The 26,960-nt window shown below is 35.8% G+C and overlaps 1 protein-coding gene across 2 annotated transcripts in view; it reads left to right on the forward strand.

Moving 5' to 3' along the window:
* LOC135200961 (neuropeptide SIFamide receptor-like) overlaps positions 1–25,390 on the forward strand; it is a 45,627-nt gene extending 20,237 nt beyond the window's left edge. For both annotated transcript variants that reach the window (XM_064229733.1, XM_064229734.1), the window contains 7 exons: positions 903–2,134; positions 18,008–18,258; positions 18,885–19,010; positions 20,042–20,197; positions 20,534–20,674; positions 21,088–21,261; positions 21,589–25,390. In XM_064229733.1, coding sequence (XP_064085803.1) covers positions 1,762–2,134; positions 18,008–18,258; positions 18,885–19,010; positions 20,042–20,197; positions 20,534–20,674; positions 21,088–21,261; positions 21,589–21,777 — 1,410 coding nt within the window. In that variant the 5' untranslated portion in view covers positions 903–1,761 and the 3' untranslated portion in view covers positions 21,778–25,390. The remainder of the gene's footprint in view (positions 1–902; positions 2,135–18,007; positions 18,259–18,884; positions 19,011–20,041; positions 20,198–20,533; positions 20,675–21,087; positions 21,262–21,588) is intronic.
* Positions 25,391–26,960: the final 1,570 nt, after the last annotated feature.

Raw genomic sequence — 26,960 nt, forward strand, 5'->3', positions numbered from 1 at the left:
ACGCTCCACCAACTTCTACTGACGTTCTCATCAAACCTCAGAGGCAACAGACAGAACTTAAAACACCCAAGTGATTGACCACAAACTGACAACAAAACCTTTCAATACCCGGTCGATTTTTCCTTTAATTTCCAACCCAAAAGGACTGACGTTTCGAATCTCCATTTCAAGTGTCAGTCAAAATTCTACTTTTACCGTCCCGTCTTTAACGACCACTTTGTCTTCAGTCAGAGCTGGTCTGAAGAACCGATTTTAAAAAAAGTGCGGACATGACAGCTACCGGGTTTGGTCGAAACTGAGTCATCAGAAGAAGAATTCTTAGGGTTTGATGCCCAAGTGGGCTGGTATTTGTGATAGGCACCGAAATGACACGGGTGTTTAATTATAGCTCACTCGTGGAGTAATCCTACAAACTACTTTGTTGTTGTTATTGTTGGGGGTAGGAAAGGTCTATGATAAGCCTAAAAAGGTCTGGAAAAGGTGTTTCGCGTCGAGTTAAGGATTCAGGAATTTTAGGACACGATGTTTATGATTTATTTATTACAATAAAAATGTAAAAAAATACACAATGCGCATGTTAAACAATACAGAAAAATTATTTCTAATAAAATACTGCGTATTTATTTTAATTTCCGTTGGTGAAACAATTCTCTATTTGACCGCAGATTCTACCACGCTCCTTGGGTAAGCTGTTAGGAGAGGATGGAAAGTAAGATGGAGGAAAGAGAATATGAACGGAGGTACAGTAAAAGGAAAGAAAGCAGTTGCAGCTGGGGGCCGAAGGGACGCTGCTAAGAAACTCAAGTAATGCCTACATTGCACCGTATGGGGTGCACTGACGGCACTAACTCCCCTACCGGTTAAAACTTTTCTTTCAATTCCCACTGTGTTTTTTCTTTCAGGAATTTCTCGAGGACACCCTGGACTGGAATGGCATGGAATGAGGACAGTCAGTGACTGGAATGACGATACAGAAAGTGGTTGGGCAAAGGGCTTTCAGATGTTTCAGAAAAACACAATATTAATTTTGAGGTGAATTATTTCCAGCAGGGCATAAGCAACTGATAATTGCAGACTATTTAAAGGAACTATTGATGTGTCTTTAAAACTTATTGACGACTAAAGTGTGTCTTTGAAAGTTACTGGTCTTTAAAGTGCGTATTGAAACTGTCTAGCAGTGTTGGACATAATGGTACAATTCATTACTCTGCTAAAAAATAATCACAAGTATATCTGAATATACGTTAAGTTTAGTGCATCTCATTGAACGATGATATATTGGAAAACCTCATCATTTACGCTTGATAAAAATGAAAAATGAACAATTATGAATAGCAAATGAAATATTGGCGGCAAAACAAGAAGAAATGACCGAAAACAAACGCATCAATGAAAAGTTGAAAGCCAAGACAGATAAAATGATTTGGCTTACATAGAATATAATTGAAAACAGCATGAATGATAAAAGAGAATTTCGGAGACCCAGAACCATATTCTAAAGGAGAATATATTACGAAAGAAGTCTTTAAAAATGGCGTTTAAAACGGGCAAATAAGCGAGGAACGAATTCCGAAGCCAAACAGGATTTCAATCGAAAAAACCTCAGGTAGAAAATTGATTTTGTTATAAAGAATTCCGAAGCCAAACAGGATTTCAATCGAAAAAATTTCAGGTAGAAAACTGAATTGATTTTTTTTTTCTTTTGAAAAATGCCACCACTCGAAACGGACTAATAAGCAAGGCAAGAATTCCGCAGCCAAGATGCCCTCTGCTGAGGAAGGTGGTGGTGCAACGCCTTCGCCTCAGGGTCCCGACGACGCCCCTGAGACGACCTACTACTACTACAACGACTACAACGACTCTGCCTGTTGGAACGGCACCAGGCCTCTGGACGAGTCGTGCTACGACATCCCCACCTTCAGGCACTCCATCCCCGTGACCGTGCTCTACTGCGTCGCGTACGTCGTGGTGTCGGTCATGGGCGTGGTCGGGAACAGCTTCGTCGTGGCCGTGGTGCTGCGGGCGCCCAGGATGAGGACGGTCACGAACGTCTTCATCGCCAACCTCGCCGTAGCCGATCTGTTGGTGAACATAGTGGTCCTTCCTACGACTCTCATCGGGCATACACTCAATGGTGAGTATGGAGTTGGGGGTGGGGTGGGGTTTAGGGCGGGGGGAGGGGGGGGGGTGTGTTAGACTACTTCATAGGAAGCCCCTTTCTCTTCCTTCCCCTCCCCTTTCTCCCCCTTTTCCTCTCTTTCTCTTCTTCCCCTCCCCTATCTCCCCCTTTTCCTATCTGATAATCATTCTTTGTATACCTTACTGTTTTTCGCTTGCTACCCCATACAAACGGTGAGCAGGGGGGGAGAGACTCCTCCATAGGAAGCCATTTTCTCCCCTCCCCTCCCCTTTCTCCCCTTTCCTTCTCTGATAATCCTTCATTGTATACCTTACTGTTTTTCGCTTACTACCCCATACAAATGGTGAGTAGGGAGGGGGTTAGACTTCTCCTAAGGAAGCCTTTTTTTCATCTCCCACCCCTCTGGGAGGGAAACTTCTCCGTATTAAGCCTTTTTCTCCCACCCATCTCCTCCCCTTTCTCCCCCTTTTTCTATCTGATAATTATTCATTCTAACTTATTGTTTTTCGCTTAATCCACCAAACAAACTCCTTTGTTGATGATGAGCCTATAACGTCTGAAAAAGGTGTTCCAAGTTGTATTGAAGATGCAGGAATTTCAGGATGGGATATTTATGATTTGTTTATTAGAATGATAAAAAAATAAATAAAGTGTGTCTTAAACACCACAGAACAATTATTTCTAATAAAATAAAATGTATTGATTTTAATTTCCATTTGTGAAACAATGCGCTATTTGACCGTAGATTTTAGTAGTTGGCCCGGGTACACTGGAGGTCGGATCATGATGTTTTGAATCGGTCGTGCTTTGCATTGATCGTATTTTGAATTAATCGTGTATCGAATTAGTTGGATTTTTAATTAATTATGTATTAAATTAATCATATATTGAAGCAATTGCATTTTGAATTAATAATGTATTGAATTAATTGCATTTTGAATTAATCATTCATATAATTAATTGCATTTTGAATTAATCATGTTTTGAATTAATCATATATAGAATTAATCATGTTTTTTTAATTAATCGTACTTTGAATTAACAATTTTGAATAATCGCCTTTGTGATTTTATCATTTTTGAAATTATTGCATTATTTAGTTAATAATTTTTGAATCGATCACTTTCTGAATTAATCACATTTTCAGTTATTCACGTTTTGACTTAATTATTTTGATCGTGTTTTTAATTAGTCTTTTTTTAAATTAATCGTTTTAATTAATCGCGTATTTAATCAGGCGCAAAATAAAATTAATTCAGACACAGGTGACCCGATTTGACAAATGCCCCTTCTAATTGGATATACTGGCAATGGCACTAATTAGACGTCAGAGTAGGTCTCCAAAAAGTGACTCATTATTGATAATTTGGCAGATTATATACATATATATGTATGTATGTATGTATGTATGTATGTATGTATGTATGTATGTATGTATGTATGTATGTATGTATATATATATATATGTGTGTGTGTATGTATATATATATATATATATATATAGATATATATATATATATGTGTATGTATATATATATATATATATATATAGATATCATATGTATTATATATATATATATATATATGCATATGTATATGTTATATGTATATGTATATATATATATATATATATATATATACTATATCTTTATACATAACATATATGTATATAATCTGCCAAATTATCAATAATGAGTACATATCATAATATATATATATATATATATATATATATATATATATATATATATATTATGCCAGATTATTTATCGAGAGGCTGTACTTGCGTAGCTTTCAAGTAGTTCGTTTGGTAGTCATTATAAATGTAGTTTTCTAAGTTCCTCTATTATTTTTATTGGTTTGCATACTTAAATCCTCATTTTTTATTATATTTTTTTGGTTCTTACATCAAAGAACACACTATTTTTGTGCATATATGTAAATTTCATATGCAGTAGATGTAACGTAATGATGATGAGAATGGCAATATAATTGCCATTCTCATCATTATTACGTTGCATCTACTGCATATGAAATTTACATATATACACAAAAAATAGTGTGTTCTTGATGTAAGAACCCAAAAAAATGTAATAAAATAAAAAAATGAGGAATTAAGTATGCAAGCCAATAGAAAATAATAGAGGACCTTAGAAAACTACATTTATAATGACTACCAAACGAACTACTTGAAAGCTACGCAAGTACAGCCTCTCGATAAATAAATCTGGCATAACATATATATATATATATATATATATATATATATATATATATATATATATAATCTGCTAAATTATCAATATGAGTCACTCTTTGGAGACCTACTCTGACGTTTAATTAGTGCCATTGCCAGTATATCCAATTAGAAGGGGCATTTGTCAAATCGGGTCACCTGTGTCTGAATTAATTTTATTTTGCGCCTGATTAAATACGTGATTAATTAAAACGATAATTTTGAAAAAACGACCAATTAAAAACGCAATTAATAAAAAAATACACGATCAAAATAATTCAGTCAAAACGTGAATAACTGAAAACGTGATTAATTCAGAAAGTGATTGATTCAAAATTATTAACTAACAAATGCAATTAATTAAAAAATGATAAAATAAAAAAGGAGATTAATTCAAAGTACGATTAATTAAAAAAACATTATTAATTCTATATATGATTAATTCAAAATGCAATTAATTCTATGAATGATTAATTCAAAATGCAATTAATTCAACACATTACTAATTCAAAATGCAATTGCTTCAATACATAATTAATTTAATACATGATTAATTCAAAATCCAACTAATTCAATACACGATTAATTCAAAATACGATCAATGCAAAGCACGACCAATTCAAAACAAAACTCAAAATACAGTTAATTCCAAAATACGATCAAGGGAAAACACGATTAATTCAAGACAATATTCATTCAAAACATTATTCAGTGACGTCATGCAGCGATTTCCGTAGCACGTACATTTTAATAAAATTTATTAGCGCGCTAATTTACATATAAATATTTTTCTAATAACATGCTTATGAATATTCATTAGCGCGCTAATTTACATATAGAATTAATAACAGTTACAATCCAATTTGTGTTTCCTATATGGGAAGGAAGAAAGTATATATTTTTTTCACTGAATTAAAATGGCACAAAGGTATGGAAGAAAGTATACTTTTTTATCTTTATTTTTCAATGAATAAAAATGGCAAAAAATATGGAAGTATGTATACTTTTTATCTTTATTTTTCAATGAATAAAAATAGCAAAAAATATGGAAGTAAGTATACTTTTTTACTTTATTTTTCAATGAATAAAAATGGCATAAAAGTATGGAAAAAGGCACATTTTTCATGTTAAGTTTTCACTGAATAAAAATGTCACAAAGGTGTGGAAGAGAGTATAATTTCTTTAATTTTTAGTTTTCACTAAATAAAAATGGCAAAAAAATTACGGTTTTTTCGTTTTTTACTAAATAAAAATAGCAAAATATTTTGCTTTTCTTTTATACTATATAAAATCTTTAAAAAAAAACAATAGTTTTACGCTTTTTATTTAATAAAAATGACACAAAATACAGTTTCTCGTTTTATGCTAAATAAAAAAAGGCAAAAGTTATTATTTTTAATATTTTGTTACCTAAAAATTTCTATAATATATAATGTCATTTTTAACTACCTTAGGACAAAAAACGTATAATAATCCAACTTCCATAACTCAAAAAAATACAAAATATGAATTTTCCTTTTTCCATAAACAAAAAAAGCACAATTTTTCATTTTTAATACATAAATAAAAAGAATCCATGTTTTTCTACCTAACAATGCAATAAGTTAAAAAAATCCTCATAGTAGCACGAGTTTTCAAATGGAGAAACAAATCCACAATTATGTAAATGTACATATATTTCAGTTTAAAAACATCAAAGATAGCTTTCGGGAATCTGTTCGGTTTCCCCTTATCAATCGATAAGGGGAACCGAACAGATTCCCGAAAGCTATCTTTGCGGTTTTTAAACTGAAATATATGTACATTTACATAACTGTGGATTTGTTTCTCCAATGCAATACGTATAATATTGTATATTTTTAGTAACTGCAAAAAGGCAAAAAGTACAACTTTCCTTATTTTATTAATGTATTTTTTTTATTTTTGCTAGCTAAAGAACAAAAAAGTATGTTTCCATTTTTAATCAATATAAATAATCCATTTTTACTACCTTAGTAAAAAAATAAGTATTTTTATTACATACATGTGTAATTTTTCATTTTTACTTACTAAAAATGAAAATTAAAATGTTCGTAAATAATGAAAAGAATTTCCTTTATTTACGAAATCCTTCATATTCGTAGTAGTAATAGTACTATTAATAGTAAAAAAATTACTACATTCTCCCATTCATTAAATTCAATTTCCCCTTGAATGAACCAAAAATGACCCTTGGATTGACGTCTTGATTAAGGTTCGATGAGGAGGGAAGGACGTTGGCTCGCTCTCTCTCTCTCTCTCTCTCTCTCTCTCTCTCTCTCTCTCGTCATTTAGGTCCTACTCAAAACCGCTCGTAAACAAGTAAATAAACGCAAAGACAACCTCTGATGGCCAATCCTAGCCCACAGTGACACGCTTATCAGAGTGAATTTGGAAGTTCCCAGAATAAATGTGAATTCATTAGAGCAAACTTCTTAAGATATGTGATCTCCTATAGTAGATTCACATCAACCGTGCTTTTGATGTCTAGGCCAGTCCCTTACGACGCTCCTGATTGGCTGTTGATAAGCCAATCACAGGGCTGGAAACTCTCAGTCTCTCTCGACAGTTCACATACGCAGGATGTATGTTACACCGCTCCTGAAAGACGTATACCTCAGGAGAGGTGATACATAGATCCTACCCATGTGAACTCTCGAGAGACTGAGAGTTTCCAGCTCAGTGACTGGGTTATCAGGAGCGTCGTAAGGGACTGGCCTAGACATCAAATGCACGGCTGATGTGAATCTACTATAGCTTCCAAGTACGTGACCTCATACATTCTAAGATCTGCCAACTCGTAACTTCTAAAGATCTGTCATTTTTAGATGGAAAAAATTTAAAAAATGACACAAAAACTAGAAAATTAACAATAAATACGACCCAAGAAAAATAGCGAAAACATATACGTCCGCTCAAGGAGAAACATGTCTTCTCGATATGAGAGAAAATACGTCTTAATTTTTCATTCCCAACACCTCCTGCCTTTTTTTCGACTCTCAAACGGCAGGCCATTCCCATCTGTCTCTCTGGGAATATTCCCGAATTCCTGCAGTCAGAATTGCCATGAAATTTAACGCCCGAAAGAGGCGGTGGACTGGACACCACGTCTGGAAGCGCTATCTCGCGTTATCAAAAGGGGGACATGTTTCTTTCTAACAGAAGAAGAAGCATCTCTCTCTAACTTTATTGCTCTCTCTCTCCTCTCTCTCTCTCTCTCTCTCTCTCTCTCTCTCTCTCTGTATTCAGAATGAGAAATTCCATTTAAGTTTTGTGACATAAAACCTGGGTGGGCCCAATTCACTGCGAACAAGTCTCTCCTCTCCTCCTCCCTCTTCTCTCCTTCTTCCTCTCTCCTCTCTCTCTCTCAAAAATCCTCTCTCTCTCTCTCTCTTCTCTCATCTCTCTCTCTCTCTCTCTCTCTCGTCTCTTCTCTCTCTCTCTCTCTCTCATATATATATATAGATACATATATATATATATATATATATATTAAATACATAAATGAAAAATCTCTATATTTAAGTATACTTTAGGGGCCAACACATCGGCCTTCATTTGGCCCACAATGCAGGACATTCATTCTCTCTCTCTCTCTCTCTCTCTCTCTCTCTCTCTCTCTCTCTCTCTCTCTCTCTCTCTCTCTCTCTCTCTCTCTCTCTCGTATGTCAGATTCATACGGCCTCACGAACAAATATATTCGTACGCAATATACTTAACTTTAAAAGAAAAGATATTATTAAAGAGAGTTCTTAAACACACACACACAGAAAACACTCCCAGACAAAAATAAGAGAGAGAGAAAAAAAAAGACACTCACAATGACACACAAAAACAGAGACAAAACGACTCGGATAATCTTCAAATTCCCGCCCCCCTTTGAGTCACCAGGGACAAAAATGGCACAGCTCAAAGACGACGGACGCGGCCATTGCTTGAGAAATCGAGTCAACAGAAAAATGCCAAAAGGGATGACATCGGAGAAGTTCAGAATTCCCTTGATCATTAGACTAGTCCTGGTCTTGAAAAATACAAAATAAATAAATAAATAAATTCTAATTAATTTTAAAACAATAAAAAAATAAATAATATAAATGAAACATAATGAAGAAAAAGTTTTTTGCACCATAATTAAATAACAATCCTATTGAAATAAAAAATTAAGTTCTGGTCTTGAAAAATTAAATAAATAAATAAACTAAAATTTCTATTAATTTTAAAATAAACCAGAAAATTAACAAATTTTAAAAACTGGAAAAAGTGAAAAAAATAAACGTTTTTGAAATAAAATATATTTTAGATATGATAAAATTGACTCAAGTTAGTAATTTACTCAAGGCTCTTGTGCTAAAAAAAAATTTTAATAATAAAATTTAAAAAATTAATTTGTAAAAAAGATAAAAAATAAATTTGATAAAATTAAAAAATTAAAAATAAACATCGAGATTTTTAATGCATCTTTAAGATAAGAATAAAAACTGCTCAAGTAAGAAAAGACCTTTGCCCACGTCACGGTTCTGATCTGAATAAAAGAATTAATTAAGAATTAAAATATATTTTTAGATTTTTTATACGTTCTATGACAAAATATTACTCACTTTAGTAAGGAGCGGGGAGAGTAGGGGTCAGGAGTGGGTGAGGGAGAATGAATTTTATTAGCATATGCAAATCAGTTATAAGTTCATTAAAAAAAATAATTTTTTGGGAGGGTAGGTATTCGTTGCATTTCTCTCTCGAGCGTTTCATCTGCAAAGTACGAAACAGGAGATGAACCGACGTACTTAGGACCGACTGACCGATGGACCATTGGACAAGCTGAGAGATGATCCAACGTACTGACGGACCTATGGACCGACGGTCCAATAGACCAACGAACCGCCGGTCCAACGGGCACCAACGTCAACAAGGGATAACCTTTCTCTACGAAATCTATTACATACAGAGGCATTCATTTGACCTTGACCTCCTGGGTACGCTGGGAGCAAATTGACCCCACAAAATGCCCACTTGGGTATGATATACAAAGGCCCAAATCATCCTTGGGCATTTTATACCAAAAGGCAAGTCTACGTAAGACACCTGCCGTGATATTTAACGTAAAAAAAATAACAAGACACCTAATATGTACATTTAAAAAATTAATAATATAACCTGATATTTAACATAAAAAATAACAATATTAAAAACTTCAAATTATGCAAAAATAATTAAAAATAACTAACACTTACATGGAAGCTCTTAAAGGCGATTATACCCTTTCCAAGGGTCCGTCCTCTGAAAAGCAGACAGAAGTATGTAATTATACAGCTTCTATGACATGCAATATATAGAACTATAATATGCATTATACAATCAACAATATATCAAGTTCTAATAGATGATATACAATGCAGAAACGCCTCTTTTGCCTAATAGACAATACATGTATTCTCTGGAAGCTTCAATTTCGACTTCTGAATAATAATAATAATAATAATAATAATAATAATAATAATAATAATAATAATAATAATAATAATAATAATAATAATAATAATAATAATAAAACAACAAACATGCAACATGGCTCCAGGAAGTCAAGGCTGAAGAAACGGAGAATAAAACAAAGATTCACAGAGATCACGACAGACACAGTCAGACACCAACTAAATAAAATGCCAAACTGGAAAGCCCCAGGTCCCGATGAAGTCCATGGATACTGGCTAAAAAACTTCAAGGCCCTACACCCACGAATAGCAGAACAACTCCAGCATTGTATCTCAAATCACCATGCACCCAAATGGATGACCACAGGAAGAACATCCTTAGTACAAAAAGACAAGAGTAAGGGAAATATAGCCAGTAACTACAGGCCTATCACCTGCTTACCAATAATGTGGAAGTTACTAACAGGTATCATCAGTGAAAGGCTATACAATTACCTAGAGGAGACAAACACCATCCCCCACCAACAGAAAGGCTGCAGAAGGAAGTGTAGGGGCACAAAAGACCAGCTCCTGATAGACAAAATGGTAATGAAGAACAGTAGGAGAAGGAAAACCAACCAAAGCATGGCATAGATAGACTATAAGAAAGCCTTCGACATGATACCACACACATGGCTAATAGAATGCTTGAAAATATATGGGGCAGAGGAAAACACCATCAGCTTCCTCAAAAATACAATGCGCAACTGGAATACAATACTTACAAGCTCTGGAATAAGACTAGCAGAGGTTAATAGTCAGGAGAGGGATCTTCCAGGGCGACTCACTGTCCCCACTACTCTTCGTAGTAGCCATGATTCCATAACAAAAGTACTACAGAAGATGGATGCCGGGTACCAACTCAAGAAAAGAGGCAACAGAATCAACCATCTGATGTTCATGGACGACATCAAGCTGTATGGTAAGAGCATCAAGGAAATAGATACCCTAATCCAGACTGTAAGGATTGTATCTGGGGACATCAAGATGGAGTTTGGAATAGAAAAATGCGCCTTAGTCAACATACAAAAAGGCAAAGTAACGAGAGCTGAAGGGATAAAGCTACCAGATGGGAGCAACATCAAACACATAGATGAGACAGGATACAAATACCTGGGAATAAAGGAAGGAGGGGAAATAAAACACCAAGAGATGAAGGACACGATCAGGAAACAATATATGCAGAGACTCAAGGCGATACTCAAGTCAAAACTCAACGCCGGAAATATGATAAAAGCCATAAACACATGGGCAGTGCCAGTAATCAGATACAGCACAGGAATAGTGGAATGGACGAAGGCAGAACTCCGCAGCAGCATAGATCAGAAAACTAGGAAACATATGACAATACACAAAGCACTACACCCAAGAGCAAATACGGACAGACTATACATAACACGAAAGGAAGGAGGGAGAGGGACTACTAAGTATAAAGACTGGCGTCAACATCGAGAACAGAGCACTGGGGCAATATATGAAGACCAGAGAAGACGAGTGGCTCAAGAGTGCATGGGAAGAAGGACTGATAAAAGTAGACGAAGACCCAGAAATATACAGAGACAGGAGAATGACAAACAGAACAGAGGAATGGCACAACAAGCCAATGCACGGACAATACATGAGACAGACTAAAGAACTAGCCAGCGATGACACATGGCAATGGCTACAGAGGGGAGAGCTAAAGAAGGAAACTGAAGGAATGATAACAGCGGCACAAGATCAGGCCCTAAGAACCAGATATGTTCAAAGAACGATAGATGGAAATAACATATCTTCCATATGTAGGAAGTGCAATACGAAAAATGAAAACATAAACCACATAGCAAGCTACCTTGCAGTAATAAGTGGTACGAGCACCAACCTGAGGGAGTGATAGAAAACGATCACGCAAAGATCCTCTGGGACTATGGTATCAGAACGGATAGGGTGATATTGCAAATAGGGACCAGACGTGACGTTGATTGACAAAGTCAAGAAAAAGTATCACTATTGATGTCGCAATACCATGGGACACCAGAATTGAAGAGAAAGCGAGGGAAAAAAAAAATGGATAAGTATCAAGATCTGAAAATAGAAATAGAAGGATATGGGATATGCCAGTGGAAATCGTACCCATAATCATATGAGCACTAGGCACGACCCCAAGACCCCTGAAAAGGAATCTAGAAAAACTAGACGCTGAAGTAGCTCCAGGACTCATGCAGAAGAGTGTGATCCTAGAAACGATGCACATAGTAAGAAAAGTGATGGACTCCTAAGGAGGCAGGATGCAACCCGGAACCCCACACTATAAATACCACCCAGTCGAATTGGAGGACTGTGATAGAGCAAAAAAAAAAAAAATAAATATTAATAATAAATAATAATAAATATCTACTTCCTGTACTGTAGGTATCTGTCAGGAGAGCCTTAGCCTATGCCAGGGAAGGCCGAGTTGTTGTTATTATTATTATTTTTTGTTTTTTCTTTTTTTTTGGGGGGGGTGGTCTATCACAGTCCTCCAAATCGACTGGGTGGTATTTATAGTGAGGTTCCGGGTTGCATCCTGCCTCCTTAGGAGTCCATCACTTTTCTTACTATGTGCGCCGTTTCTAGGATCACACTCTTCTGCATGAGTCCTGGAGCTACTTCAGCCTCTAGTTTTTCTAGATTCTTTTTCAGGGATCTTGGAATCGTGCCTTGTGTTCCTATGATGATGATGGTAATAATAATAATAATAATAATAATATTATTATTAATAATAATAATAAAAATAACAACTATGCTACCCCTGGCATAAGGCTCTCCAGACAGATATGTACAGTACAGGAAGTGGATATTAATATTATTCATTATATTATTTTATTATTATTATTATTATTATTATTATTATTATTACTCCCAACAACTCGCAAACAATTCGTCATGTCGACATACATCTCGTATCATACCTTAAGCTTCTTCTCTGAGAGAGAGATAGAGAGAGAGAGAGAGAGAGGAGAGTAGAGAGAGAATTGAAACTTACAAATCCTTGGGGGACAGCTATCCCCCCCCCCCCCCCCGCCCCCAGTTCTTTTGAACAAGATCCATTTGGTTTTCCTTGAGTAAACCGACGTCTGACTCAGTCTTGGGAGAATTATTGTTTACATTGAATGCACCGCCTTCCCCTACCCCTCCCTTACTACCCCCACCCCCTCCTCCAACGAAATCCCCCAGGGGGACCTCCTTGTTTGTCAAAATACTAGGGGAGGTACGTACGAGATAAAAATGAGACAGAGATTTCATTTACCAGGGGCTATGTGAAAGATATATCTTTCCAGGATATAAATAGATAATACATATAAATTTTTAGCACATCACTTGTTGGCCGAGTCGGTCAAGACGTCACTGAAGTCCCGATTTCTCTTCTGCGTGCTGGTTCGAATCCACGAGAGAACGAAGTGGTTATCAGTATCAACTAAAAAAAATTTCCCTTCGGTTAACGTGTATGGAAATACTATATCAATTCCGAGGTAGAGCGAATTGGATATTGAAGGACATTAAATTGTGTGGCTTGATGACACACACACACACATATCTATATATAATTTATATATATATATATATATATATTATAATATTATATATATAAATATAATTAAAATATATGTATATATATATATATATATATATATATATAATATATATATATATATAGTCATGCCTACAGTGCAAACATGAGGTGCACTGACGGCACTACCCCACTACGGGTCTGCTGGTTTTTTTTTTTTTTTTTTTTTTTTTTACCTCGAGTGTTTTCCTTCTTCTTTCCTGTGAGGTCGTAAGGTCCTTCTAGCGTGAACAAACATCACAACAACAATGTTAAGTAGTGTGTTGAAGGGTAAAGCAAGCATGAAGCGTACAGAAGTGCGTGCCTCTCTCTCTCTCTCCCAAAACGTAGAATGGACTAATAGGTCTTTGAGACATCCTAATCCTTGTGACTCCTTGTAACTTCTTTCACAAGGGAGTCGAAACTAACTCTCTCTCTCATCTCCTCTCTCTCTCAGCAGTTCGAAATGTATTTTTTGACATCATTTAACACAAAAAAATAGTGAACGCGGTTCTTGCTGTCCTTCTCAAGAGGGAGTCAAAACAATCTCTCTCTCGCTTCTCTCTCTCTCTCTCAAAGTTCGAAATGTATTTTTGACATACATCTAACACGAAAAAATGAACGAAGGTTCTTGTGTCTCTCAACCAAAGGAGGTTCAAAACAAATCTCCTCTCTCTCGCTCTCTCTCTTTCTCTCTCTCTCTCTCTCTCAGCAAGTTCGAAATGTATTTTTTGACATACATTTAACACAAAAAAAAGTGAACGACGGTTCTTGCTGTCTCTCACAAGGGAGTCAAAACAATCTCTCTCTCTCTCTCTCTCTCTCTCTCTCTCTCTCTCTCTCTCTCAGCAAGTTCTAAATGCATTTTTTTGACATACAATTAACAAGAAAAAATAGCCACAGTACTGTATTCAGTGTCTCGAGTTCTGCGGGAAAATTCTTAGAATTGCTTTGCGCTTGTAAATGCTACTGCTACTTTTAGCACATTGAATATTTTAACTGCTTTGTTGTTATTGTTGTTTGTGAGGAGAGGTTTATTGAAGAACCTAAAAAGGTCTGAAAAAAGGTGTTTTGCGTCGAGTTGAAGATACAGGAATTTTAGGATAGGATATCTAAGATTTATTTATTAGAATGAAAATGTAAATAATGAATAACGTAACGTGCTTGTTAAACACAGAAAAAAATGTTTCTGATAAAATATAACGAATTTATTTTAATTTTCGTCGGTGAAACAAGGACCTATTTGGCCATCGATACTAGCACGTTTTAATTTACGTAAAGTTAGGAATATAATATTTACAACTTATGCATGGGGGGAAAATCTTGCATGTATTCCGATTAAGCTGGAGGTAGGATCACGCCTTGGTTTTTACTCACTCAGGCTATACCCCCAATCACTGGGGGCCCAACTTTCAGCCCTCCAGCGCTCAAGTGTGAAAAAAGGGGGAGATGGAGCGGTTGGACAGCAAAGGGATCCAGTAAACAATGGGAGAAACACCCCCCCCCTCCCCCTCTCCAACAGTTTACACTGATAGTTAGAGAGGTTAGACAGCTAGGCTGAAGGTTGGAAGCGGGAATTCAGATAAAAGTAAATGGGTAAACAGTGTGGGTCCAGCTATGGGCCGTAGGGACGCCGCGAACGACCTTGAAAAGAATGCCTACAGTGCACCCCATTGTCGGGCAACCACAGTCTTGCGGGGACCAGCTGAAATTAGGTTTATATTTTGTAAGACCAGAGACAATAAGAACAGGTTCCCAGTCCCAAAATAATAAAAGGGAATATTCTTTCCGCAACGTCAACCAAAGAGACGTCCTTTCATGAAATTAAGAAGGACTGGAAAAAGATGGACCTGGATTATTGCCTTAGGTTTTTCCAAATTGGATAATTGAGAGAGAGAGAAGAAGAGAGAGACCAAAGAAGAAGGAGATAGAGAGAGAGAGAAGAGAGAGAGAAGAGAGAGAGAGAGAGAGAGAGAGAGAGTCTAGGAAAAAACAATAATCAAGGTATCCCAGTAGTGTTTTAAGAGAGAGAAAAAAATTGCAGTCCAGACAACCCAACGACATGTTATGTTTGTCGAAGCTCATCTCCGAGAAATGTAAACATGGAACTCTACAAAAGGCGAAGAATTATGTATATTCAATTCTTTGCAATTCGAGGAATTTAATTGTTACTTCTCAGATGAGTACTGTATAAAATCTGTAATGTTTTTTTTCTTTTTTCACCGTGAAGAACGGCATATGAGAGAGAGAGAGGGGGAGATGTGAGGGGATTTTTATATATACTGTATATATTTTTTATTTAAAAATATTATAAATAAATACAACTGCAGACAAATCATTCTCAACGCGATAAAAATCGGATAGATTCCGCTGAATAATCTCTCTCTCTCTCTCTCTCTCTCTCTCTCTCTCTCTCTCTCGTCAAAAGTAACACCCCAGCCCAGTATTACTCAAATAACATAAACAATGTCATACCTACCTCCCTGTACCACCAACCCCCACCCACCAGCGATATCAATCACAAACACGCATCATTGTTTTTCGATTACATCCGAAAAATAAAAACTAAAACAATAAACAATCAATAGATTAAAGCGATGAATAAACAATTCAATCTTGTCCTTTTGCGATTAAATATAATAAATGCAGTTCGCCATTCATTCGATTGGGGGGGCTATGCATTGCAAATTCGTCATGAATACTACTGACATACAACGTTATGACGTTTCTCTGTCAGTGAATCTGACGGTGGATCTAAATCACGGGGTGTTTTTACTTAATTCAAATTATGGGGCGTTTTAACATTAATCAAGGACGTTTTAACATTAATTATGGGATAGTTGAACATAAATCATGGGTCATGGGACGTTTTAACATAAATCATGCGACGTTTTATTATAAATTATGGGATGTTTTAACATTAATTATGGGACGTTTTAGCATAAATCATGGGACGTTTTAACGTTATGGGACGTTTTAACATAAATCATGGGACGTTTTATTATAAATTATGGGATGTTTTAACATTAATTATGGGACGTTTTAACATAAATCATGAGACGTTTTAACATTAACCATGGGACGTTTTAATATTAATCATGGGACGTTTTATAATAAATTCTGGGACGTTTGAACGTAAATCATGGGACGTTTAAACATTAATTATGGGACGTTTTAACATAAATCATGGGACGTTTTAGCATAAATTATGGGACGTTTGAACGTAAATCATGGGGAATTTTAACATTAATTAGGGGTTAATTTAAAATAAATCAAACGACATTTTATTACATATCATGGGGCATTTTAACACAAATCGTGGGACGTTTTAACATAACACAATGGAACATTTTAACACAACCCAAATCATGGGACCTTTTGAACATTACAGTACATTTTAACACGACCAAATCATGGGACTTTTTAACATGATTCACGAAACATAGACCAAATCATGGGGTGGGCACTCTTAACATACATAACTGCATTTTTAACATAAATCAAATCACGAGACATTTTTAAACATGAGCTAAATATGTTCCATTTTAACACAAACCCAAATCAAGGCCAACAAATCTCATTTTCCACATTCCTCTCTTTACGATTCTCTTCGCCTCCTCTCTTTTTTCCTCATTCCTCAGAGAGAGAGAGAGAGAGAGAGAGAGAGAGAGAGAGAGAGAGAGAGAGAGAGAGAGAGAGAGAGAGAGGAATATGATCCCACAGAAATCAAAAAGAAAATTAAAATGAATCAACGCTACGGAAGGAATGAAAAAAAAAAGCCAAAAGGTTTAATCTTGTCAGGAGGAAATTCATTCATTCATGCCTTTTGTCTTGGGGATTTAACTTCCATCTCCTGCTATTAGCATAATGAGTGAATTCGCCTGGGAGGGAGTGGGAGGGAGGGAGGGAGGGAGGGAGGGTGGGTGGGTGGGTGGGTGGGTGGGTGGGGGTGGTGGGTGGGGACAAGGATTGGCAGTCAATACGGATGCCTGACATTAATATCTTGGCTAAAGTTTTAATGAAAAAGAAACGTTACTTTAACAATATAAAAATATTGGTTTGATGTATAACCTGTTTCTCATATGGAATGGCCCCTGAGAAGAATCAATACACTGGTTAATGCTACAATCACTCATCAATTACTGGATCTTGTATGGACCACCAACGCAGTTAAACTTTCACAATATCTGCTGCTTTATACACCAAGGAGAGGGATCCACAGTAGTGTCAAAACACCCAACTATATACTACGCAATTCATCTTTATCTCTCCTTCCTAGCATGGAACTATGATACTTCCTATCACCTTCCAAAACTTTTTCACTATTTCTCTTACGTATCTCCACAATTCCCACCACACCAAATCTTTTTTTTTTTAACTTCCTATAGGCTTACTATGCAGATAGCATTGGTAAAGTCCATAAGTTTTACCTTAATACCAATAAATCTCTCGCTAATTGTATGCATATGCTAGATGCATTACTTTGTAATTAAGGTCCAAACATTTAACTAAGTACCATAAGTCCATAAGAGCCTATAATAATGTCTTGCCATGTTTTTTTTCTATATACCCAAAACCAGCCTGGGTCCTAGGCCTTTTCGTGTGCAAGACTGTGACGTACCTCCAAGGCGTGAGCGTCTCTGCCTCCATCAACACCCTGGTGGCGATCTCCGTGGACAGGGCCCTGGCCATCTGCTACCCGATGAAGTGCCAGATCACCTCCCGCACCTGCCGGAGGATCATCGTCGTCATCTGGGTGTTCTCTCTCACCATCACCCTCCCCTGGGCCATCTTCTTCAAGCTAGAGCCCATTCCCAACACTGACCTCAAGGTAAGGTCCTAACTCTTCAGGGTAATGCTCCTTTTGCTCCCTGTAGTGAGTCCAGCATCTTGGAACCCTTAGCTCTGACATTCCAAACCTTAGAGTCCTTAAATCAGTAGTTCCAAGTCTTGGAATCCTTAAGTCAGTTGCTCCCAGTCTTAGAATCCTTAATTCAGTAGTTCCCAGTCTTAAAATCCTTAGCCTATAAGCTCCCAATCTTCCAATCCTTAGCTTTGAGGTTTCCCACTTAGAATCCTTAGTTTTGAGGTACCAAGTCTTAGAATCCTTACTAAAGGGGTTGCCAACTTTAGAATCCTTAATTCAGAGGTTCCCAGTCTTAGAATCCTTGGCTCAGATGTTCCCAAACTTACACTCCTTTGGTCAGATGTTCCCAAACTTAAAATCCTGAGGTCAGTAGTTCTCACCCTTACAGTCTTTAGCCCAGAGGTTCCCAACTTTAGAATTACTAGCTCACTTGTTCCCTATCTTGGAATCCATGGCCTACAGGTTCTCAACTTTATAATCCTTAATGTAGGGGTTCCAACTTTAGATAACTGGACGAAATGACGTCCTATGATGTATTTCCCCATCAATTTATTCCCAAACGACTTAACCAACCCATTGTCCCATTACAGATATGCACGGAAAAGTGGCCAGACGAAGAAGGGGGTAATCTGTACTTCGTGTTGGCAAACCTGGTTATGTGCTACCTGCTCCCTCTCACAGTCATTTCTATCTGCTACATACTTATATGGCAGAAGGTATAGTACTCGTGCTATTCTTGATCAACGACAGCATAAGCGCACAAGCTAAAAACATGGATATACATATACTACAGTATGCATAAAAAATATATTTGAGTTTACATTTCTTCATCAAAGTATTTTCATATACAGTATAATTCCATTTGGTGTAAGGTAGGGTTAAAGTGGATTTGATAGCAAGGGGTATTTGTGGCTTAATATTTGAGTGTATATTACTGCTGTTTGCCATCTTAAGCATATTACGAACAATCCAGATATCATTCAGTTTCTCAAGGCAAAAAATGGAACAAAACAATGCCTGCTTCTAGAAAAGGTCCAAGGAACCAACATTTTAATTCAAGATCTTCCACATTTTTGAGGACAAGAAAATAAAAAGTGTATGACTGTCAAGTTCAAACAATTCACACTGATTCAAGCTAAAATGGTTACCATGTAAGGCAATAACACTCCAAGATGTTTAACCAAAAGAAACAACGAAGACAAACATTTCCATTTAAGGACAATTCCTCTGATCAGATTTAGATAAGTCTCACATGCATTGGAAGAGACTGATTTGGTATCTACATTTGAACACTCAAGTTACAGGCTTACCTTTGCGAAATGGTTCTTCTGTGATATTTCCCATTCAGATGAAGACCATATGGGTAAATCCAGTGGTCTGAGGCTAGTCGTTGTTGAGTCTGTAATAAGAAGACAGATATCTACATTTTCAGCATATTGGAAACACTATCAACTAAACTACCTACAACCAATTAGGGTAGTGCAGAACCAACATAATGGTTTACATGGACAAAACTCTACAGAGCATTTAGTGGTGGTATGGAAAGATCATAAGAATAACCTAAATAAAGATGGCAAAACCCTGGTGAATCATATGAGTATATATAAGTGAAAAAACTAAACTGCTGTAGTCTATAAAGTTAACTGTACACTTAGAAGAAAAGTGTAACTTGCATGCTCACGGCAAGATTTAAATCCCACACATACAAAAAAGGCAAAGCTTATGGAAAAAGTCAAATTTTCCGCAGGTATGGTGCCGAAAGCTTCCAGGTGAGAGACAGGACGAAGGAGTGGCCATGATGATCCACAGGTCCAAGATCAAAGTGATCAAGATGCTGCTGGTTGTGGTGGTGCTCTTCACCATGTCTTGGCTACCTCTGTATGTAATCTTTGCGAGACTAAAGGTGAGGGTAATCAAGTACAGTAAGGTGAAAGGAAACAATGGTGATGGAAAACAAAGTATGTGCACATATAGTCATGTGAGGGGAACAAAGTAGTAAGATGAGGGGATAAAAAACTTTTTATTGAGGAAACAACACAGAAATATAGAAGGCAACAGACCAGGCAAGGTGACTGATACAAATCACACATCCATAAACCTACATGTTTAAACATGCACACATGTTCCCCACAAGACTTTGACAGACAATACAAACATCCGTAGGAGTAAATACACCCAAAATCCTTAACTATGATAGGAGGACATTCCAGTAAACCTTTTCCCCATTATTCTGTTCCAGTTTGGGTCACAGCCAACAGAAATGGAGTACCAAGTCATACACATCTTGGCCCCGATCGCTCAGTGGCTCGGAGCCTCCAATTCCTGCATCAACCCAGTACTTTACGCTTTCTTCAACGACAAGTTCAGGTCGGGCTTCAAGGTGAGTGGCTGAATGGAACATTCTCTCTGGACCTTGGCTCTGTGATATTAGACATCACTGAAACAATTTCTCTGCTTTGGGTTTTAACAACAGTGATGATTGCTGTCTTTCTCATTTTTCAGAGAACTATTTCTAACACTATATGAGTATATATTACACATGTATATCTTGGATGCTTGGGTGAAGATTGCATGCTGATAAATGCATGCAGATAATTGGCTTTGAAGGAGGTCACAGATGAAAAGAAGGAAAATAGTCAGGTCGACCAGATCCCTCACATGGAAAGGGGCAGATATAGCACAATCAAATGGTATAGCATAAACAGCCATGTAAGAGAAAAACGCCTATAATGTAACCTATTATTTACAGATGATATGTATACGTTCCTTTAAGCATAGTATTTTCTCCTGCAGGCCATCTTAATATCCCGTTCTTGTTGCTCACCTCTGCGCCTTGACACATCCAACAAGGGTCCCTCCTCCGGTCGCACCACAAATCTCACATCTCTGGAGTCTAAAGTTTCCTCAGACTTCTGTTCCACATCATCAGGGTCAATGGAACCCCAGCGGAAATCTCTCTTGGTTCAGGTATGTCCTCATCAATCACCTCCATGATTAAAGTGCCACATCCTTATTTCCAGAATGATATTTGCTTACCTCTACCTCATAAATTACTTTCACATACCTTTCATCTTGAACATTTTTAGACTATTCAGTCATCCAATAAATTACTCTTAATGTTTTCAGTGAAAGCAGCTTAGAAATATCTTTTAAACATCAGTGTAATGAGTTGTCTACTTCCAGTTTCTGAAAAAATATGTAACCCTCCTCTTTTTAGTGTCTTCAGAAGCTACCTGTAATACCTGGCTGTTTATAATGAAGAGAAAAACACTTAAGTCTTTGCATTATCTTCAGGTTTCAACTGAGGGTCAAGGGAGATGCCCAGTTTCCTCTACAACCACAAGTACCACCACAGTACCCAAAAAGCGGTCAGTGACTGAGAGATCGTCAAAAACTTCGATGATCCTTTACAGAAAATGTATTCTCAATAATTTCACTAACTGTGCAAATGCACAGATAAATGGTAACTCAACCTATGTATAAATTTTTTTTTGTTACCTGTACTAAGAATTACATGTTTTATCAAAGATAATCCTGACATATTTAAATGATTTGTTTCTTCAGATATTGAGAAACAGAGCCTTACGTGTCTACCCACTTGTAACTTTACAAATGAGTGAAAACATTCCTTCATCAAACATGGAACTCCGTAACTCCTTTCAAGTTTGGTATACCTTGCCTCACTGACTGGAGAATCTGTTCCACAACTTGTAGCAGATACTTCATCTCAGGTTACCTCATGTTGTTTCCAACCCTTTGGCAGGGTTATTGCCTCTGTATAGTAATGGGTTTCCATAGTCTTAAAAATTCAATTCCAGTCCCTTACTTGAAGGTACATTTGAACAATTCTTTTCCTTTATTGGTACTGCATCCATTCTTATTTATTTAAAACTGTTATGGTAACTAAGTACTAATTATTCATTATCAGCATTTGTTTTGCTCTACTTCCTACTGTTTACACCGTCCTTTAATTTTTCTATCTGATAAGTAAGAAATGCGCTCCCAAATCTTCAAGTCATAAATCATTTAGTTTCTCTTCTTGTAACATTAGGTCACTTGCACAATCCTCTTCAGAAAATTATCCAGCCCTGGACCACTACAATTATGATAAGATAACTTAAGCCTTCCATTTCCTAAGTCTTAGGTAGCTAAAGACTAAATTTGAAGAAGATTTAAGGAAGCCCGGGGCCAAAAGAAACGTTGCTCAGGTAGCACAAAGCTAAGGTGAGTTTATGTAAGGTGATGGATGGTGTCAACAGGAGCAAAGCCCCTAAGCTCCAGCCAGACAAGGTACTGAACCTTAGGTGAGGTGAGGTGAGGTTGGACTTGGTTAGAATGTACTGGTATCTGTTAAGAGGCCATATTCTAGCCAATGTTTTGTCAGTCTGAAGAATACATGGTCAGATAACTGTCCTCTAGTCCGGCAAAATGTTTACACCCTACATATGGCATCGCCCAGCCAAAAACTGTTTGATTCTTCCAGTACTATGATTGAGTTTTGGAAAACAAAAATGTGTGCTTACCTAAACAGTGATGGCAAAATCACAGACAAGTAGGCTAAAGCCTAACTGAAAACTTCAATTACTAATCATGGTTGGATATACTGGTACAAAGTTTTCTTTCTCTGTACAGGACTACTTTCCCCTGGCCCTCGGGTTTATGGCCTACTGCTTTTCCAACTGGGGTTGCAGCCTGGTTTATAATATCAATTTAGCTAATGAAAATATTAAAAAATCTTCATGATCTGATTCACTGTTATGGACTAAGATTATTACCTAACTCTGAGAACTGTACTGCATCCAGTAAATCACATTATCTAGTATGCAGATCATCAATTTTTAAATATGATTCCTACTCTAACCTCACCTAAGGTACCGTCCTCCCTGTCTTAGGAAGGGGTTTTCCCCCTCCCTCTGAAATTCCCAAGCTAAGCTGAACAGAGCCAAAAGATATTTTCCCATCTCAGATGACCCATAATTAGCTATTTATTAATAATATGAAGTTTTAATAAACTAAACAAAAAAATTATCATTCAGTTTGGCAAAATCATTTTAAAACCAATTTAGCCTAAATACCAAATTTATTACTAAAGGCATAAATTAGGCTGGGTCGATTTTACATTTGCAATTACCTAATTACTAATTATAAACCACAAATTATTATAATAGCTAGTGTCAGGAAAATTATTTTTAATGTCTAGAAATGCCAAATGGTATTTTTGTCTGAACAATGTTTCAAAAAAAGAAAAATAAAAATATTCAAAACACATTTGATAGGTACCAGGTATAGGTATAGGCTATAGCTACCTATCTACTAGGTACTACCTATAGGTAATAGTAAGTAGCTATGCATAACTTTCACAATTCTAGCCTACTATAGTATATACTTCTTCGCTCTTAAATTCAGTCTTTCACATTTCACAGATTTACTTAGCCTAATACACTCACGAACTTCCAAAAATACATTGGCTAATATTCTGGTAAATGTGCAAATAATCGAACAACCTTTCAGTTTCCGAGACTTATCCATGGCAAATGACACTTGTTATCATGTTATGTCAACAATGGTAGCTTTGTCATACTAATCACTAGAGTAATTGCGAGCTTGGCCGCCATGATTGAAAAGGGCATATTGTCCATTTGGACATCAGCATAAATTTTTAATTTTACTATTTTCAGGGTATTTTATTACATTCAACTATTCACAGTACCAATTAGAAAGTTTTCACAATGTAATCAAGCACAAGTACTGCATATCTTCTACTGAAGTCGAGTTTCTTATTAGCATTAGTTATCAAGAATTCTCATCCTATTATCCGGCCGTGGAAATCCTTTATACCGTTTCACATAATACAGATTATCATCTTTGTATAAGCATAAAAACCGAATAGTTAAAATAGTCATTTTTTTATAATGATTTACTGTTTTTTCGAAATAGCACTGATAGTGAACCATTAAAAGTCGACTACGTAATTACTTTAGTTTAATTAGCATTGAAAACCTTCTTTACGGCGCGTGGAAGCTATCATGTAGCTCTAGCTGATAAGAAATTGATGTTAATGGTCGACTAAGAGTCCTTATTTCAACGGCTATGGTTAATATATCTATAATACTACAAAATTTATATATTTTTACATTTAACCTGACGATAATTAAAGTACCTTTCCCTTGTTTTAAAATATAATTGCTGTGATTACTGCGAAATTATTCTTGGATGATATTTCTGTATCTAACAATATTGTTTTTTTTAAATACTTTGTATTTTTTTTTAGTCAGATTGTTTACATAAGTTTGTGGTGTATTGTTTATCCCATTTTCAATGGCATTTGCTGATTTTATTCTTAAATTCGTTAAAAGTTTTCGTCGACACATTAGGCCTACTTTCAACAGATGACCAGAAAACAGCCATAAAGCTCATGTAAGTGTTCAAGTTTAAATTATGGGCTTAGTCTTTCATATTCTCCTTATTCGTAATTTTAACATCCAGGAAATCATTTAGGATAAATGTCTATTCTTACCGTTACATAAAGTTAATTTTATTTCAAGAATTTAAGTCTGGATTCCACTATAGGTCTAGATTGTTTGGTGTTGTCATCTTGGTAGAAAATTATTATTTCTGAATTTGTCTATTGTTTGACTGCGTTATTTTCATTGTGCATAGTTTCGGTTTTGTTAGCATTAAGAAGAGTTTTACTTTAAATATATAGGCTATAGACTTTTTTTTCAATTAGGCCTAAAGCAGCTGCGAAAGCTTTTGTCAAGTCTTTGGTTTTAAATTACGAAAAGTTGAGCATGTTCCAAATTAGTTACATTTATTGTAATTTTTTATGCTCTTGGATAATCGGAAAATTTGTTATGCCTTTTCAAATATACAAACTCTCCCTACTTTACAAAATACTATATACAGAAGACACCTACATTACACCAAATGAAAACTACATTTTATTGCTCCGCGTAATAGTTACATAGATCTGCCCTAACGCGCTGTAATGTGACAGCAAAGAGGATGTTTCAGTAATCCTTAATCCTTAAGTAATTCTATAAATATCCTAAGACTGGGGTCCCGTCTACATGTATAACCTTAAGTTTTCTGGGATATATATTATATATATATATATATATATATATATATATATATACATATATATATATATATATATATATATATATATATATACATATATATACATATATATATATATATATATATATATATATATATATATATATATTATATATATAATATATATAAAAAACACCGTATCGTGCTTCTCAGTTATCAGTAGAAGGATGCATGGTAATATTCTTGTTTAGCAAGACGAAATATATTTGCAGATATACTTACAAAGCTTAAAGCTTTCGTCTATCCTTCTGAGCACTTGGCCAAGTGCACAAAAGGATGGATGAATTAAGCTTTGTAAATATTTCTGCAAATATATTTCGTCTTACTAAACGAGAATATTACTGTGGATCCTTCTATTGATATATATATATATATATATATATATATATATATATATATATATATATATATATATATATAACATGCGTGTGTGTGTGTGCAAGGCTTATCAAATTCAACATGTGCACCTTTCCATGACAACTCTTTTGATAAAGTTCTCTGGAATAAATGTATTTTTGGTATAATAAGTAGATTAGGAAAATATGATTATATTGAATATAATTACATGCATATAAGAATAAAGAGAGACTGAAGTCTGTGTCCTCTCAAGCCAAAATCGGGGGAGCCTGGCTTAAGAAGGAACCAACTTTGGTTGGGGGTGCATGGTGGTGGCTGTTTGGTGTTATAACTCAAGACGTTATTGTATTATAGGTCTATACAGCAATGGCCTGATTACTTAAAGGGATTACTAGTACTAAGTTCTTGTATAACCATCATTCCTTGTGTATTCGAATGTATGATGTATAAAAAAAAAAACTTCAGACGTCGTATTTGGTGTTTGCTTTCCCCTAGTTAATCTCACCATATGCACAAATGTTAGATTTCTTACAAAGATGTTATATTTCTTGTGGTTGACGTAACGACATATAACAATTTCCATATGGATGATAATAATAAGCTCGATTCCATATCAAGCCGATACTAGGCTGAAAACTCAAATATATAACCTGCACATAGGCCTAATTCAATGTTCCTGTTTCACCTACATTTTTATTGGACAGCTTCTCATCTCGTGTAGTACCTTGGTTCGTAGACCTAACCAAAAGCTATCATACATTGCTGGTTTTTAATGGTTTTCGGTGTTAAAGTATGCCTACCACTGTTTATCATTAAGGAAGATGATATTCATATATGACTGCAGTTTTAATTATATTATTAAAGTCCTGATGTTATAAATGATCATATATGAATTTATGATGCAAATACAGCAACTTCAGTAGTTTCCCATCTTCAAGGAATAGCCGAAGGATAAACCAACATTCCTCTCATTGGATGGGCTAGGCCTACTCATTAGACATACACGTGGTTAATTTAATTCAGTGTTGAGTTGTCTCATATACAAGACATTTGTGCCTTATCACCCTCATCCTGTTCTTTACAGACATGCAAAATGAGGTCGAGTGTATTGATTCTCCAGGTTTCTGGTTGGAGATTCTAACTATTATGTGTAATTTTACTGTTTTAATTTAGTATTTACTTTATCA

The sequence above is a fragment of the Macrobrachium nipponense genome, chromosome 27 (genome assembly GCF_015104395.2).
Source record: "Macrobrachium nipponense isolate FS-2020 chromosome 27, ASM1510439v2, whole genome shotgun sequence".
Taxonomy (NCBI): Eukaryota; Metazoa; Arthropoda; class Malacostraca; order Decapoda; family Palaemonidae; genus Macrobrachium; species Macrobrachium nipponense.